The 14020-nt window shown below is 36.9% G+C and overlaps 2 protein-coding genes across 2 annotated transcripts in view; one reads left to right on the plus strand and one right to left on the minus strand.

The window, feature by feature from the left end:
- The first annotated feature begins 359 nt into the window (after positions 1 to 359).
- arl1 (ADP-ribosylation factor-like 1) lies at positions 360 to 6555 on the plus strand. The gene is made up of 6 exons (XM_067428557.1): positions 360 to 495; positions 849 to 986; positions 1083 to 1164; positions 5611 to 5722; positions 5804 to 5982; positions 6072 to 6555. The coding sequence occupies exons 1-6, from the start codon at positions 492 to 494 to the stop codon at positions 6100 to 6102; spliced, it is 546 nt and encodes a 181-aa protein (XP_067284658.1). The 5' UTR covers positions 360 to 491; the 3' UTR covers positions 6103 to 6555.
- A 36-nt stretch (positions 6556 to 6591) lies between these two features.
- Positions 6592 to 14020, minus strand: part of utp20 (UTP20 small subunit processome component) — a 28232-nt gene continuing 20803 nt past the window's right edge. Inside the window, exons 48-62 of the mRNA XM_067428556.1 lie at positions 13466 to 13582; positions 13163 to 13333; positions 12951 to 13079; positions 12585 to 12695; positions 12420 to 12499; positions 12255 to 12324; positions 11068 to 11250; positions 10856 to 10987; positions 10646 to 10778; positions 10097 to 10278; positions 9931 to 10002; positions 8862 to 9131; positions 8615 to 8741; positions 7796 to 7941; positions 6592 to 6924 (exon numbers count right to left, since the gene is read on the minus strand). Of these exons, the coding sequence (XP_067284657.1) occupies positions 6769 to 6924; positions 7796 to 7941; positions 8615 to 8741; positions 8862 to 9131; positions 9931 to 10002; positions 10097 to 10278; positions 10646 to 10778; positions 10856 to 10987; positions 11068 to 11250; positions 12255 to 12324; positions 12420 to 12499; positions 12585 to 12695; positions 12951 to 13079; positions 13163 to 13333; positions 13466 to 13582 (2079 nt within the window). The 3' untranslated portion in view covers positions 6592 to 6768. The remainder of the gene's footprint in view (positions 6925 to 7795; positions 7942 to 8614; positions 8742 to 8861; positions 9132 to 9930; positions 10003 to 10096; positions 10279 to 10645; positions 10779 to 10855; positions 10988 to 11067; positions 11251 to 12254; positions 12325 to 12419; positions 12500 to 12584; positions 12696 to 12950; positions 13080 to 13162; positions 13334 to 13465; positions 13583 to 14020) is intronic.

Raw genomic sequence — 14020 nt, forward strand, 5'->3', positions numbered from 1 at the left:
CTGTTGTGTCTTCCTTTATCCACAGTGCTAGAAAATAAATGGCTTACTTAGATGGAAACCCTTATTCTGTGAAAATTGTGTGTGACCCTTCAGCAATTGATTGTTGAAGGGGTTTGTGCAACCTTCCTTAGTGGACAGTTCAATGCTGTTAGACAAACTTGAGATAAGTGTGACAATAATGGCAAATTATCTCATATTAATTACTGTATATGATTTATATATTTATATTTGGACTTTTTACAAGATCACCAGCTTCAGCAAGTAATAAGAAGTATACATTGATTTACCTACATTTACATTGAAAAATAATTTAAACCGTCAACGGCTGATTCAATAACGCGTAGATGCGTGTCGAATGTGCGCACAGTAAATCGACCCGAAAATGAATTGTGCACGTGTCTGTGTGACACGTCATTCAGTAGCTCGAGCACGGAAGTGTTTGCACGGATTGTCCGTCAGAAAGACAGTACTAATAAAGTATTTCATCTGAAATGGGTAGGTCTACGCGTTTTAAAACATATTTTGTTAGACATTATAGACAGTTTATACTTCTATCTTAAAGTGTAGTTAACCGGCTAGCTTATTTACGTGCTTACAAAGGGACGTTTGTTCATCACGCTAGTGATGCTAGTATGTTTGTTAGCATTGCGGAACACTAAACTTCTATTAAACTTACTTGAAAAGCTTATTATGAAACTTGTTTTTATAATGACGATGTTTTATTCGACAGTGTTCGGTATAACTGAGATCGGTGTTTAGTATGATGTCATGTTCAAATAAAATGGTGTTATTGAATGTTATTTTCTAAATCTTTTACATATTTTCACAAAATTGTTATATTTCTACAGGGGGGTTCTTTTCCAGCCTCTTCTCTGGCCTGTTTGGCACCAGAGAGATGAGAATCCTCATTTTGGGTTTGGATGGAGCTGGAAAAACCACCATATTGTACAGACTTCAAGTGGGAGAAGTGGTCACAACAATTCCTAGTATGTGTTTATTTCATATTTATATAAACAACTTTGGATATGATATGTACTTTGAACTAATGTGCACTTTTTTGCTTTTTTTTTTTTAACTCTCAGCAATTGGTTTTAACGTGGAGACTGTGACATACAAGAATTTGAAGTTTCAAGTATGGGATCTCGGTGGACAGACAAGTATCAGGCAAGGAGTTTTGATATCTTTTGCTGTATCATAAAGGGCTGCAACTAAATGCTTATTTTGATAATCGATTAGTTGGTCAATTATCAATTAAAAAGCCCTTTTTTTACTGACAGCACACTTCCATATCCTGCCCAATGCTGTCCTTTCAACAAACGTGTCAAGTGTGCTATGAAAACATGCATAGTGAATATACCTTACAAAAGCCCCGTTTCCACTTAAATTAAACCCCATTTCCACCACAGGAACTTTACCCAGGAACTTTGGGTGGTACTCGGTGTGTTTAGACCGCAGGAACCAGGGTCTAAATGAAGTTCAGGGTAAATATTTCCCCCTCCGAACGGCCCTCCTCGTGAGGTAGTACTTTTTCAAAGTTCAGGAACTTTTGAGGGCGGGCGACTTGGGCGCTGAAGATGCTGATTGGTTTAGCTCACGCAGCATTTTATTTCAACCGGCATTTTTAAAAGTCTTTCTCTGTCTGATGGCGCGCGTTCGTCTCAGCCATCTCACGTTCAATGTCTGTAATAGCTGATAATAATATACATTGTCATTTTAAATCTAGCTTTACAAGCTTTCTGAATATGCTGCATGCTTCTGAATCTGCATATAAGTGCTCTTCTGTCGTTGTTAATTACCTTTAGTAAACCTATACATAACCAGCAAAAGCAGCACAGCTTGAATCTCTTCCATACTCGTTATTCATTTTTTTACAGTCTATATTTTTCACCATGTAAACGACTTGACTGATTACTTTTAAGTGTGCGTCCAACATTATCTTCATAACTTACGAAATAAAAAGTTTACCCCTCAGAAAAATTTGCTTTCCTCTCTTGTCAACCTGAGTGCGGCACGCGCTGTCACGTCATGTAAGGACGCACACTTTAAAGTAAATTGTCAGGTCGTTTACATGGTGAAAAATAGACTAAAAAAATTAATGACGAGTATGGAAGAGATTCAAGCTGTGCTGCTTTTGTTGGTTATGTATAGGTTTACTAAAGAGGTAATTAACAATGATAGAAAAGAGCACTGACATGCAGATTCAGAAGCATGCAGCATATTCAGAAAGCTTGTACAGCTAGATTTAAAATGACAATGTATATTATTATCAGCTATTACGGACATTGCACGTGAGATGGCTGAGACGAACGCGCGCCTTCAGACAGACCACAAGACTGATATTTACTGAACGTAGACCGAACCTCGCAAAAGACTTTAAAAAAAAGTCCCAAGTCCCACCCTCGAAAGTTCCTGAACTTTGAAAAAGTACTACCTCGCGAGCAGGGCCGTTTGGAGGGGGAAAAATTTACCCTGAACTTCATTTAGACCCTGGTTCCTGCGGTCTAAACACGCCGAGTACCACCCAAAGTTCCTGGGTAAAGTTCCTGTGGTGGAAACGCAGTTAAAACTAACCTGGCTTTATGCAACCAATAATAATAAGTAAAACAGGGTTATTGTAGTTATTCCATGGTAACCACAAATTAACCATATTTTTGCTTCAATCCATAGTTTTAACTATATGATATATGTGGTTATACAAATGGTAATCGATATGCCAAAAAACATGGTTTTTACTATCTAATAGAACCACGGTTCGTTATATGTGCTTCACATTGTGCAAAAAAAGTTACTACCTCAACGGACAGTTTAAATCCCTACATTAAGATATGAAAGAAAAACACCAAAAACATTAAAACAAACTATGTCACCAGATAAGAGGAATATTTTGCAGAAACACGCACTCTCTCTATGGACAAAGTGACCTGGGGCCTGTACCATGATGGTAGTTTAACAAACTCAGGGTTACAGGATTACCGTATTTTCCGGACTATAAGTCGCTCCGGAGTATAAGTCGCATCAGTCAAAAAATGCGTCATGACGCGGAAAAAAAACATATATAAGTCGCACTGGACTATAAGTCGCATTAGGGCAGAGCTGGAGCCGCGAGCACCCGCGCGCGCATGCGAGCACCTGCTCGCGTGCACTCGCTCGTGCCCGCTTCACTGCATAACCCGAGCAGAAGAAAGAAAGTTTGAAGTGAGTGAGAAACTTGTAAGGGACTGGCGAAAAGCAGAGGTTACTTTAATTGTGATGAAGAAGAAAAAGAAATCTACTTGCGGACTGTAAGCAAGATGGCCAGAGCTGAAGGAACGAGTCCACAGACGCTTGAACTCTGCCGGGAGAGGCTCTGCCGCGCGAGACGAACGCTGTGAGACTCGTTCTCCGCTGCATATTTTACAACGTCCTGTTTGTGTTTTGCAGAATAAGATTTTCTTTATGGGGGCATTTTGTTTGTGTTCAGTCTTTCTAAGTTGTTGTCTATAAGTAAATATTAGGCTACAGGAGCAGCATAGAGCGCATTCTCGCGGCTATATGTTTATTCTTGTCAGTCAGTATGAATTAAATTTGATATATAAGTCGCACCTGACTATAAGTCGCAGGACCAGCCAAACTATGAAAAAAAGTGCGACTTATAGTCCGGAAAATACGGTAGTTTAGAGTTGACAAAACCAAACCAATCTATTCAGGCTTTTTTGGTACCATGATGCTGATCATCAGCTTTCTCTGTCAACTCAGGCTTTGATCCTGAGTTCAGGAGTTTAGCTGTGACATCAGTAGTGAACAGCCAATCACAGGCTGTGGATCAGTGGAACTGAGATTTCTCGCAAGAGAAGCAGTGAGATTAAGTTCTCTCTTCTGCAGATTATAAAATGATAAAATTATTACGAATTTAAACAAATTTACACAGCACAAAGAGCTGTCTATGAAAGAGGACAACTTAAAGGAAAAATAAACGTCAATGCAAGTAAAAGTTATGAAGTTAGTTTAGTTGATATATTGAGAGAATTAAACATTTAAGATATTAGTGCCTACTGCCTATTAATGGATTAACTAAAATGATAAATGGGTAATTAATTAAGGGTGTAATAATTACCTAAATTATATCAAAATCATTCAAAATTATTATTATTATAAATAAGCATTGTTAAAAGCCAGATGCTTTAGTCTTTAAAAAACATTTGCTATGTAGTGACCTTTAATTTGGATTAGAAACGGGGAGTGGCTTTATTGCATCAGAGGTGTGTCTTATCCAGATCTCTTATCCAGAACATAACCTACCCTGGAGCAGGTTAGCCATGGAGCGCAAGTTACTTTGGAGATGAACACAGCTAAAAGCCAAACTGCTTTAATGGTACCTAAAACCCAGGATTGGCACAGACTAAGCTCAAACATATCTGGCTAACCAGCTAAACCGGCTTCATGGTATAGGCTGTAATTTCTTTATGCTGTAGAAACGTCATATATTTATATTGAATTACACACTGTTATCCCTTTACAGTCACTACTCTCATAAAATACAAGAATTACATGTTGCTAAATTTAGCATCCAACAGCAGATACTTCAGCTGAATATCAATGTTCTCCCTCTCTTCTCCACGCCGGCACTCATTCAGTGAAGTTTGAAGCTTAATGTAGACCGTAAGGAAGCGCTTTCAAAATGGAAATACTTGAGAATAAGTTGCATTTACAGAGAAGGACAACCACTGTTCTCTATATAGATCAGTGGATATAGACTGTAAAATGAACGTTTTGTGCTGAGGATGTGCACGCATCTGTTAAAGCACATGACAGGGTATGTTAAACACTTATGCATTAGCTTGAAGCATAAAATAAAGAATACTTACGTTTTAGGCGCTTGGATCACGTACCTTTCCCGCAGTGGCTCGCTCTCGGTTTCCACTCCAGTATTTTTAGATGCACTTTGTCAATTGAAATGCGTTATTCAGGGCTGTAAATTGGCATGACTGGTGGAAGTTAGTGGCAGACCTGACTAATCAATTTTATCAACTATTTGTTGCAGCTCTAGTATTATATTATAGCAAGAAATAGGCTTGCTACAATAGTCAGTGTTGCCGGTGTTCAGACTCAACAAAGATTAAATCACTTGTCCATTGTGGCACCGCCCATGCACTTTTTTTTTTTTTTTTTGGTAATGTAGTTCAGTTAGAAAAAACAATAAAGAAAACTTTTAAAAAAACGAACGTGTCTGCTTAATAAAGCATATTCCACAGCACAGACTAGCAGCAGGAGTCAGATTTCATTCATCACGAGAGTAAGGAGCTGACTGAGATGATCGCGGAAGATTTAGTTTCAAACCAAAATGTAAAAGCATCCATTTAAATGAGTTTGTTGTATTGTTTTTCATTAAGAATATGCTAATTAGCCCACAATTCAAGCAACTGCCCCCGAATTGGCACTAATTCTAAACCGAAACGAAACTGTGCACAGCCGAACTGTTATTCATTCACGGCCATGATAGAATTAGTGATTTAAAATCTCCTCTAATGATACCGGTGTTGTCACAAGTCGATTAACTGGTGGGAAAATTTCTTCACCGTCACATCCCTAAGAAAGAAACCAAGCTGAAGGTGTGATGTTCTTCCTCCCCAGGCCGTACTGGCGGTGTTACTACTCCAACACAGATGCAGTGATTTATGTGGTGGACAGCAGTGACCGTGACCGGATGGGTATCTCCAAATCTGAGCTGGTGGCCATGTTGGAGGTTGGTCAGATGTGGTTTCCATTACGTCACGTAACATTCTGTTATCAGTACATTTGAACATGATCTTTTTGTGTTTTTCAGGAGGAGGAGCTAAAGAAAGCCATCTTGGTGGTGTTTGCAAACAAGCAGGACATGGAACAGGCCATGACCCCTACTGAAGTGGCTAACTCTCTTGGCTTACCTGCGCTAAAAGACAGGAAGTGGCAGATCTTCAAGACATCTGCTACTAAAGGCACAGGCCTGGATGAGGCAATGGAATGGTATGTTTGATTTCCTTTTTTAACATTTATTTTAAAAATGAATTCTTTGCACTGTTTACCAAATACCACCTTGTTCTTTTATATTTCAGGCTAGTGGAGTCACTGAAGAGCCGGCAGTAAATGCACTCGCAAAAATATCTTGTATATAGGAACTTCAGAGACTTCTTATTGGGGGTCCTTTGGACCAATGACTGCTGCTGCCTATTGTGTGAAGACCATCCTCTCTCCTGTCTAATATAGAGAGACTGACGTGAGTCAAGCGGCATTGAATGGACTATGAACGAACTCTTCAAATGTTTTCCCCCTTTTGCTTAGTTTTGGTGAACAGTATCCACTACGTTTGTAATTTCAAAGGTATTTGCTTTCTTTTTTTAAATTTAGCCTTTTTCCACCTGATTTGGAGTAATCATAAGCAGTTGGTATATAAGTTCAGTTTTAATATAATGTGGGTAGATATTTAAGACTTACTGTCATTTGTATGCTCTGGATTTGTTATGGCATATTTATATCTGCACGTGTACAGGGGAGTGCACTCCTGCAGTATGGCTGTGAAATAAATATGCAGTCAACACATATTGCATCATGTATAACATCAAACAACGGCTGGGCTGTTTTTGCAAGTTTTTTATTTATTTATTTAAAAACATTGCACAAATCAATAAATTGATAGACTATCAGTCCTCTTACCGCTGAAACCAGGGTTTAGGCAACGTTCCCAGGGTTCCTTGCGGTCTCCCACTCTGCTATACTGTTTACATTTGATTGATGAAAAAAAACATTAACCAATCAACTGATCATGGCCAAGTCCTTCAGTGAGCTGCCCTTGTGTCTCTTTGCTTTAAGTCCTGTACGCACAAACTCCATTTTCCTCTTTTTGGCCTCGCTTTTCTTCTGCTGCTTCTTTACCTTCTTTCTGGCAGCAATGTCAGGATTTACAACAGCCTGTTGGGTGAAAAAAATATATAGTGAATATATTTCAATTCTATTTCTGTCATTAAGATAAGTAACCTGGAAATTAACCAACAAATGGTTTAAAGGCCCTTTCATACCAACAATTATAACCATATTATATTCATTCCAACACACAATAACATTCTTTTGCCAGTCTGCTGCTTTAACGACACCATGTAATTTTATGCAGCTAGAGGTTCAAAACAATAACATTCAAAACAAAGGCGTAGCTTAATGTAAGCTAGATCAATATTAGGCATGGTAAAACATACTCACAGTAAATAAGAAAACGAGATTTAAACAAAACTATGTTGAGCTATAACAATCAGTTTTATGTTGATGAATGTATCCAAATAGTTGTTTACCTGTCTAATGAAACACATATTAAAGCCTATTTAGTGTTTCCATGGTGTCTACAAAATAAAACCCTGGAAATTGAGGATAACGCAGGTATGATGTCAATAATAGGCGACGCACGGACACAGTTTGTGTCCTACTTAAAATTCCTTATTTCTCCTGATTTAAACATTCTTGGAAACATTTAGGATAATGCAAGTCAGTTAACAAAATATATATCTTACAAATCGTGCCTTACAATGTGCTGCCTTAAAATTCTGATTGGCTGTCAATGTTATCATCATTCTCCAGTTAGGGAAAAAAACATTTTTATATTGTTACAGTTGTGGCTATTGTTTTAAATTTTGAAACAAAATCATGTATTATTGTCCTTGGTGTGAATGGGCCTTCACTTACAGTCTAAATATTAGAAGAGGAAATATTTAAATGACACTTCAGGTTTAAGACAAACACAAATGTTCTGGGTAGACTTGAGCAGTATTTAGAAGTTCTCAGTGGTTCTTACCTGCAGGGCCTTGACTTTCTTGCGTGAAGCTCGTCTTTGGGTGGCTTCTTTCTGCACTGCGACAAAAGCCAGAGAGAAACGCTCCAGGCCGACCAGCTTCTTCAACAGCTCGATCAACTCCTGAGCCAGGTTCTTGAGCGTGGGGTCTGAAAACAAGCCAAGAAAAACTATTATTGAGAGGCCAGTTTCAGCCGTATACTCACTGGCTGAGGAAATAACAGAGCATCAATGTTTTACAGATCTTTAGTTTAATATCTATTTTACTTCCAATAATATCAGCCTTTTTGATTTAAAAAGTTTTACTCATACAGGTTATATTAAAATACAATGCATCAAGTTACAAAAAATGTTTTTTTTTTTTAAATTAAAAATTCTCTTTAATTTATTCTATTAATTCCCTATTATTTTTTTAGGTATTGTTTCCTTTTAGTTTTTCAAATAAAAACGTTCATCGCATTTGGTCATACCTTATTCTTTCCATGCAATAATAATGGTAACTATAACACTTTACAACATTAACAAAAAAACAACAAAATATTTATACAGCATTTATTATTCTTAGTCATTATTGGTAATTCAATATTCACTAATACATTTTTAAAATCCAAAATTGTATTTGGTGACATTTCTGCACTGTACACTAACATGAACAAATAAGAGCAATTTGATTATTACTAATGTTAACAAATGAGCTACTATAATAGATTTTATTTGTAGTGCCTTTCTAATAGTCAATACTACAAACACATTACAAAATAATCAAATATGAAAGAAAAAAAACTACATTCAAGTTATTGTGTTGATACTGTGTGGACTGACCTTGGTCTGCATATGTGCTGTCCAGCTCTCTGTAGAGAGGACCAATGATAGTGGTCAGATACGGTCCAAGCCGATCTTTTCCGAGATCCACAGCTATGGCTCCCAAGAACTTAAAAACACAAGTTCTCTAAAAACAGAAAAGAGAGCAATAAGAAAAAAAACACAGCTAACTCACTGAGCTGGACATTCACCTGCCAGCAGCGATCCATCAGTTTCAATCAAGGGTAAACACAGATTTAACACCCACCTTCAGAGGGACTTTAGGTGTGTCTGCTGCTTCTCTTTTGGCCAATAATGAAAGCTTCTTCATCACCCAGAGGAGAGACGCTGGTTTGTTCTTCTGCTCCTTATCTTCTTCTTCTCCTTCCGCTTCATTCCCCTCTGTTTTATCTGTCGTTTCTTCCTCCGCACCCTCTACCTCCTCCTCCTCCTCCTCTTCTTCAGTTAGATTCACGGTATCCGACTCTGGTGAGATGAGGTAGATCACCTTGGCCACATAAAGCAAGTTCTTCACCACCTGATCAGGGAACAAAGAACAACAGTGGCATCAGATCACCAAAGCAGATACTATGAATGGTTTCAGCAGTTTTTGTAACTTAACCCCATGCCCTGCCCTCCAAAACCTGCCTTTTGAAGATGAGCCAGCCAATCCAAAAACAGATAATATCAACACAAGATTCAAAAGTTAGATTTTTTTTATTTATTTTTTTGTCACAAGATACATAATAATAATTTACCATGAAAATTTAAATGAAATCTAGTTTAAGTCGTTGATTGAATCTAACAATTAAAATCATATTAAGTCACATTTTATACCGTTACAATTTTTTTTTACTTTAAAAATGAATCAAAAGGTTAAGATATTGTGTTAAAAAAAACAATGAAAATTAAAACCCCAGAGTCTAGAAAAATGTAATTATAATACAGCTCAAATCTTAAAATGAATATTCACTGACATGATCATAATTTTCTGTTGTTTTTAAAATAAATAAATAATTTTAGTTTCTATTTTATTTTATTAATATATTGAATTAGCTTTTATTTTTGCATTTTTGTATTTTAGAAAAAAAAAAAACATTTATATTTTATGTTAATTTTAGTTAAATTTGTAGTAATTTCATTGTGATTTTGTCATGTCATTTAAGTTTTTCAACAAATATTTATATTTTATTTTAGCGTTATAGCTTTAGTCAACAATGATGAGAATTATATAATAAAAATTATTCATATTTTAATTAAATTATTACCCGTATGTAATATTATTAAATAAAGACATAATTAAAACACAACAACAAACATATTTCATTATTTCCTACCTGCTCCCCAGCAGAAACATCCAAGAACTTAGACTGTAGTTGGTAACAAAAGGACAGGACCAGCTCTCTCATCTAACAGTTTACAAATGAAAAAGGAGGAATTCAATCATTAAAGTCTGTTTTTGTAAAATTACGGTTTTAGGTGCATGTTCTCTGGAAAACTTGCCTTCTGATAAAGGTTGTCTGTGATAAAAACGGTGGCCACAGGGTGTGTGGTTTTAATCTCCTGAGATCTCCATAAAGCCAACAGATCCTCAGGTTTATGAGCAGCAAACACCAAACCGAAGATCTGAGAGGCGGTCAGCCACACCCAGGAATGAGGGTAGCGCAGATGGGCATAAATATGACCTAGGGAGGGAGGGAGAGAGAGAGAGAGAGAGATTCATGATGCATGCATGACAATATCTCTGGTTCATTAGCGCACGTTGATCAACTCTTTCCCTGCCATGTTTTTCTGTCATTTATGACACAGCGCTTCCTTGCCATTGATGTTTTTTTTTTCTTCATTTCAGGCAGTTAAGAATCTGTTCTTTCTTTTGGAACACAATAATTCAATTTATCGAGCTCTTTGAAACTTTGCAGAACTTTTACATTCACAAACAGCTTTATATCACATTACATGCAAGTAATATTCAAAATATCCCAATAGGGGAACTTTAAATATAAAACGCTGGCAGGGAAAGAGTAAACACTGGCTTTTTGTCTGTGGTCATACCCCAGATGTCGTTGAGCAGGTCTGCAGGTTTGCGGAGCTCCAAAAAGCTGCAGTCTTTGATGATTTTGACGATAAGCGTGAGGTAACAGAACAGCAGTCTGTCAGCAGCCTTCTCATCCTCCTCTTCCTCAATCTGATCAATCATATCATTGGCATTGTCAGACTCAAAATCACGCAATAGAAGTCCATACTATAAAACTTTGCACTCACGTCCTCAAAGTTGGAAGCGCGGATCTCTTTCTCGATGAGAGGAATCAGAACATCCAGTCTTCGGCTGAACTTTTCCCCTTCAACTTCCACAAACAGCCCACAAACCTGAGCCCCCAGTCTCCTCAAAGCTGCCTGCAAAAGCACAAACTGTCAAAACCCAAACACATTTCAGCAGTACTGGATTTTTTTCTACATGTTGCTTTTCTACTCACCTTCTCGCCTGTAATCCAGCTGTTAACCAGGTTAAACATGGAATTTTGATGCTGCAAAGACAACTGATTCAGCAGAGACTTGATGGCCAGAGCCGCCATTTTCTTACAGGACGCAGAATCATCGTTCAACATGGCCAATGACAAAGGCACAAAGAACAAACCACAGTGCTCGTGCAACAGAGCCTGTGAACAAAGAACAGATTAATCCCACATTATCATAAATATCAAGTATAGAAAAAAATTTTTGCAAAGCATTTTCAAGTCGAACAAGCTGTTCAATGAAAAAAGGTAGACTGGGACCATAATTTATTTATAAAGGATTTCACTTGATCATGCCAGACTAGAGCAAGATTTTGGGTTTAGTTACAATAATTATAATAATAATAATATAAAAAATATATATATATTTGAAATATCTTGCTTTGTACATTGAACAATAATATAAGGATTAATTAATGTTTATTATAATGTAACATTCAGGGTTATTATTATTATTTTTATTTTTTTAAATAAACATCAACTGAAATAAAATATATAAAAAAACTTAAACAATATTTGTTTTATCTAGTTGCCAAGGCAAAATTTCTCATTTTCATTAAATCTAAAAATAAAGTAAAAAATATTTAGACTATGTAAAACATGAAAAAAACAACCCATAAAACTAACAAACTCAAATTCAAAATATTAATAAAACGTATACTAAAATAACAGGTTTCTTTCAACCATAGCACTTTATTTTACAGTGTCAGTTACATGTTTCATGAAGTTACTGTAGTAATAACTATAAATTATGCATAATTACAGTGTAACAAAGACACCTTAAAGCTGCACTATGTAACTCTTTATAAAAGGAGCAAGTACATCATGAATCCATTTTCCAAAACGTGTTTTTATCTTATCCTGAATCACTGCAGTACACATATAATAAGTGTTTATATTCAGACTACTGTAGTCCTTTTTCAGGTCGCACCGCTGCGAGGTAACCCAGAGTGACTGACTCGTCATAGACATAAACAGAGAGAAGTAACTCCAGCTACAATGTTCTTCTGCAGGACGCATGCAGATTTGTTTATTAACTGCTAGAGCGCTGAAAGTTACACAGTGTTGCTTTACAGTATAACTCTTTCAACAATGCATGACCATTTCCCACCCTTTCTTTGACCCTTCAACTGGTTTTGTTACAGTACCTGAGGAAATTTCACGAAAATGTAAGCCATCAACTCAAGGGCAGACTGTCTTCCAGTGTCATATTCATAACTGAAATTAAGAAGAAAAAAATATTATCATTCACTTCACAATGATGGAAACAATTCAAATCCATCCATTATTAATCAGATGCTAAAAAAACGTACGCAAGTTGAGCAACTATGAAGTCAAAATGTTTCCTCAGTTTCTTCCCCAGGGGATAGTCCATCAGGTACTTCAGGTAGATCTGCAGTCACAGGACAGATACGGTTACGACAAGCAGGACCACAATAAACCTGGAGGATGATGAGGACTGCAATATCCTGACTGACCTGTCTGCAGCGCATGCGGACCTGTTCATTTGACCCATCGATGGCAAACTTGGCCACTTTTTTCATAACATCCTCCATCTCTGGCACCACCAGTTTCCTGGACAAGATTGCCTGAAAGACAAACATATACCTATATAAACACATTTAAGTCTATATCGTTTTTTTTAGTTTTAGTTATTTTAGTACTTCAACAAACTTTAACAATAAAAAATATATTAAAAAAAAAAAATTAATGGTTTTAGTTAACAATAATAACAACCCTGAGCATAACTACAGTAGAAATGTATGTCTCTTCCTTATAATTATTTTCAGGTTTTCCATGACCACAGGAAACCTATCACGAGTAGATGAGTAGGTTTAACTTACCCTCAGGAGGCCGAACGCGGTGGCTTGACGAGAGTGGTCATAAATGTCCTCCTCAACATATCCCAGAAGCACTTGCAGCTGCGTTTCTGTTATATGTTTTGTCACACTCTTCACCAAAACAGTTATGGCCTATAAAAGAGAACATTTCTTGCTGGATGATTGACGTTTATCATTTAAAATGAGGACATAATAAATGTGAGGGTCTCCCGCACCTTAAAGCAGTTTTGAACCAGGTGGAAGTTCTCGCCACGGCCGGCTCCAGCTTTGGCGTAGTCCTTCAGCAGGACAAAGAGCTGCTTGGTCAGCTGGTCGTAATTCTGTTCCACTGCCGGCAAAGGAAACTTCAAGATCCAGATTAAGGCCTGTAGAGCTTCGGTAATCACCTAATGTGCACAGGACACAGGAGTTTTCGCTGTATTCATGCAATCATGGGTGTATAAAGGACCAGCAGTGCAGAAAAAACTGATCATGTTCAATAAAACACAGGAATCAAACATATAGTACATAGTACAGACCTTTACATGCATGGAGTTCAGACAGTCCAGGAGAAGAGATACAAAAGGATCCAACATTTCCTTTACAGATGGCCCAGATGAGTTGATCTTTGAACTCTTCAGACTACAGTGAAGCAACTGCGTACAGAGACATTTGGGGGTTTAAAGCAATATTGCAACAAAATGTAAGTGAATATTTGTAAACAATTCAGTGTTTCCTCAACATATCATGTGACACTGTAGACTGGAGTAATGATGCTGAAAATTCAGCTTTGCATTACAGGAATACAGGAAAAACATATTATAAATTGTAATATTTCACAATATTTCATAATATTTCAAAGTCATAAATATAAACAATTATTGTTGATCAAATAAATGCAGCCTTAATAAAAGACTTCTTTCAAAAACATTGAAAACTGTACTGCCCCAAACTTCAGCCGCGTAGTAAAAAAAAATGTTAACAGTCTAAATTGGTTGCTTGCCATTTAGCAATCATGATTTTATTCAGTTTAATTCAGGCCATGTCCCAAATATCAATCTAGGCATCAAGGGTAACCTAACCCTTCTGAAACC

The sequence above is a fragment of the Pseudorasbora parva genome, chromosome 20, assembly GCF_024679245.1.
Source record: "Pseudorasbora parva isolate DD20220531a chromosome 20, ASM2467924v1, whole genome shotgun sequence".
Taxonomy (NCBI): Eukaryota; Metazoa; Chordata; class Actinopteri; order Cypriniformes; family Gobionidae; genus Pseudorasbora; species Pseudorasbora parva.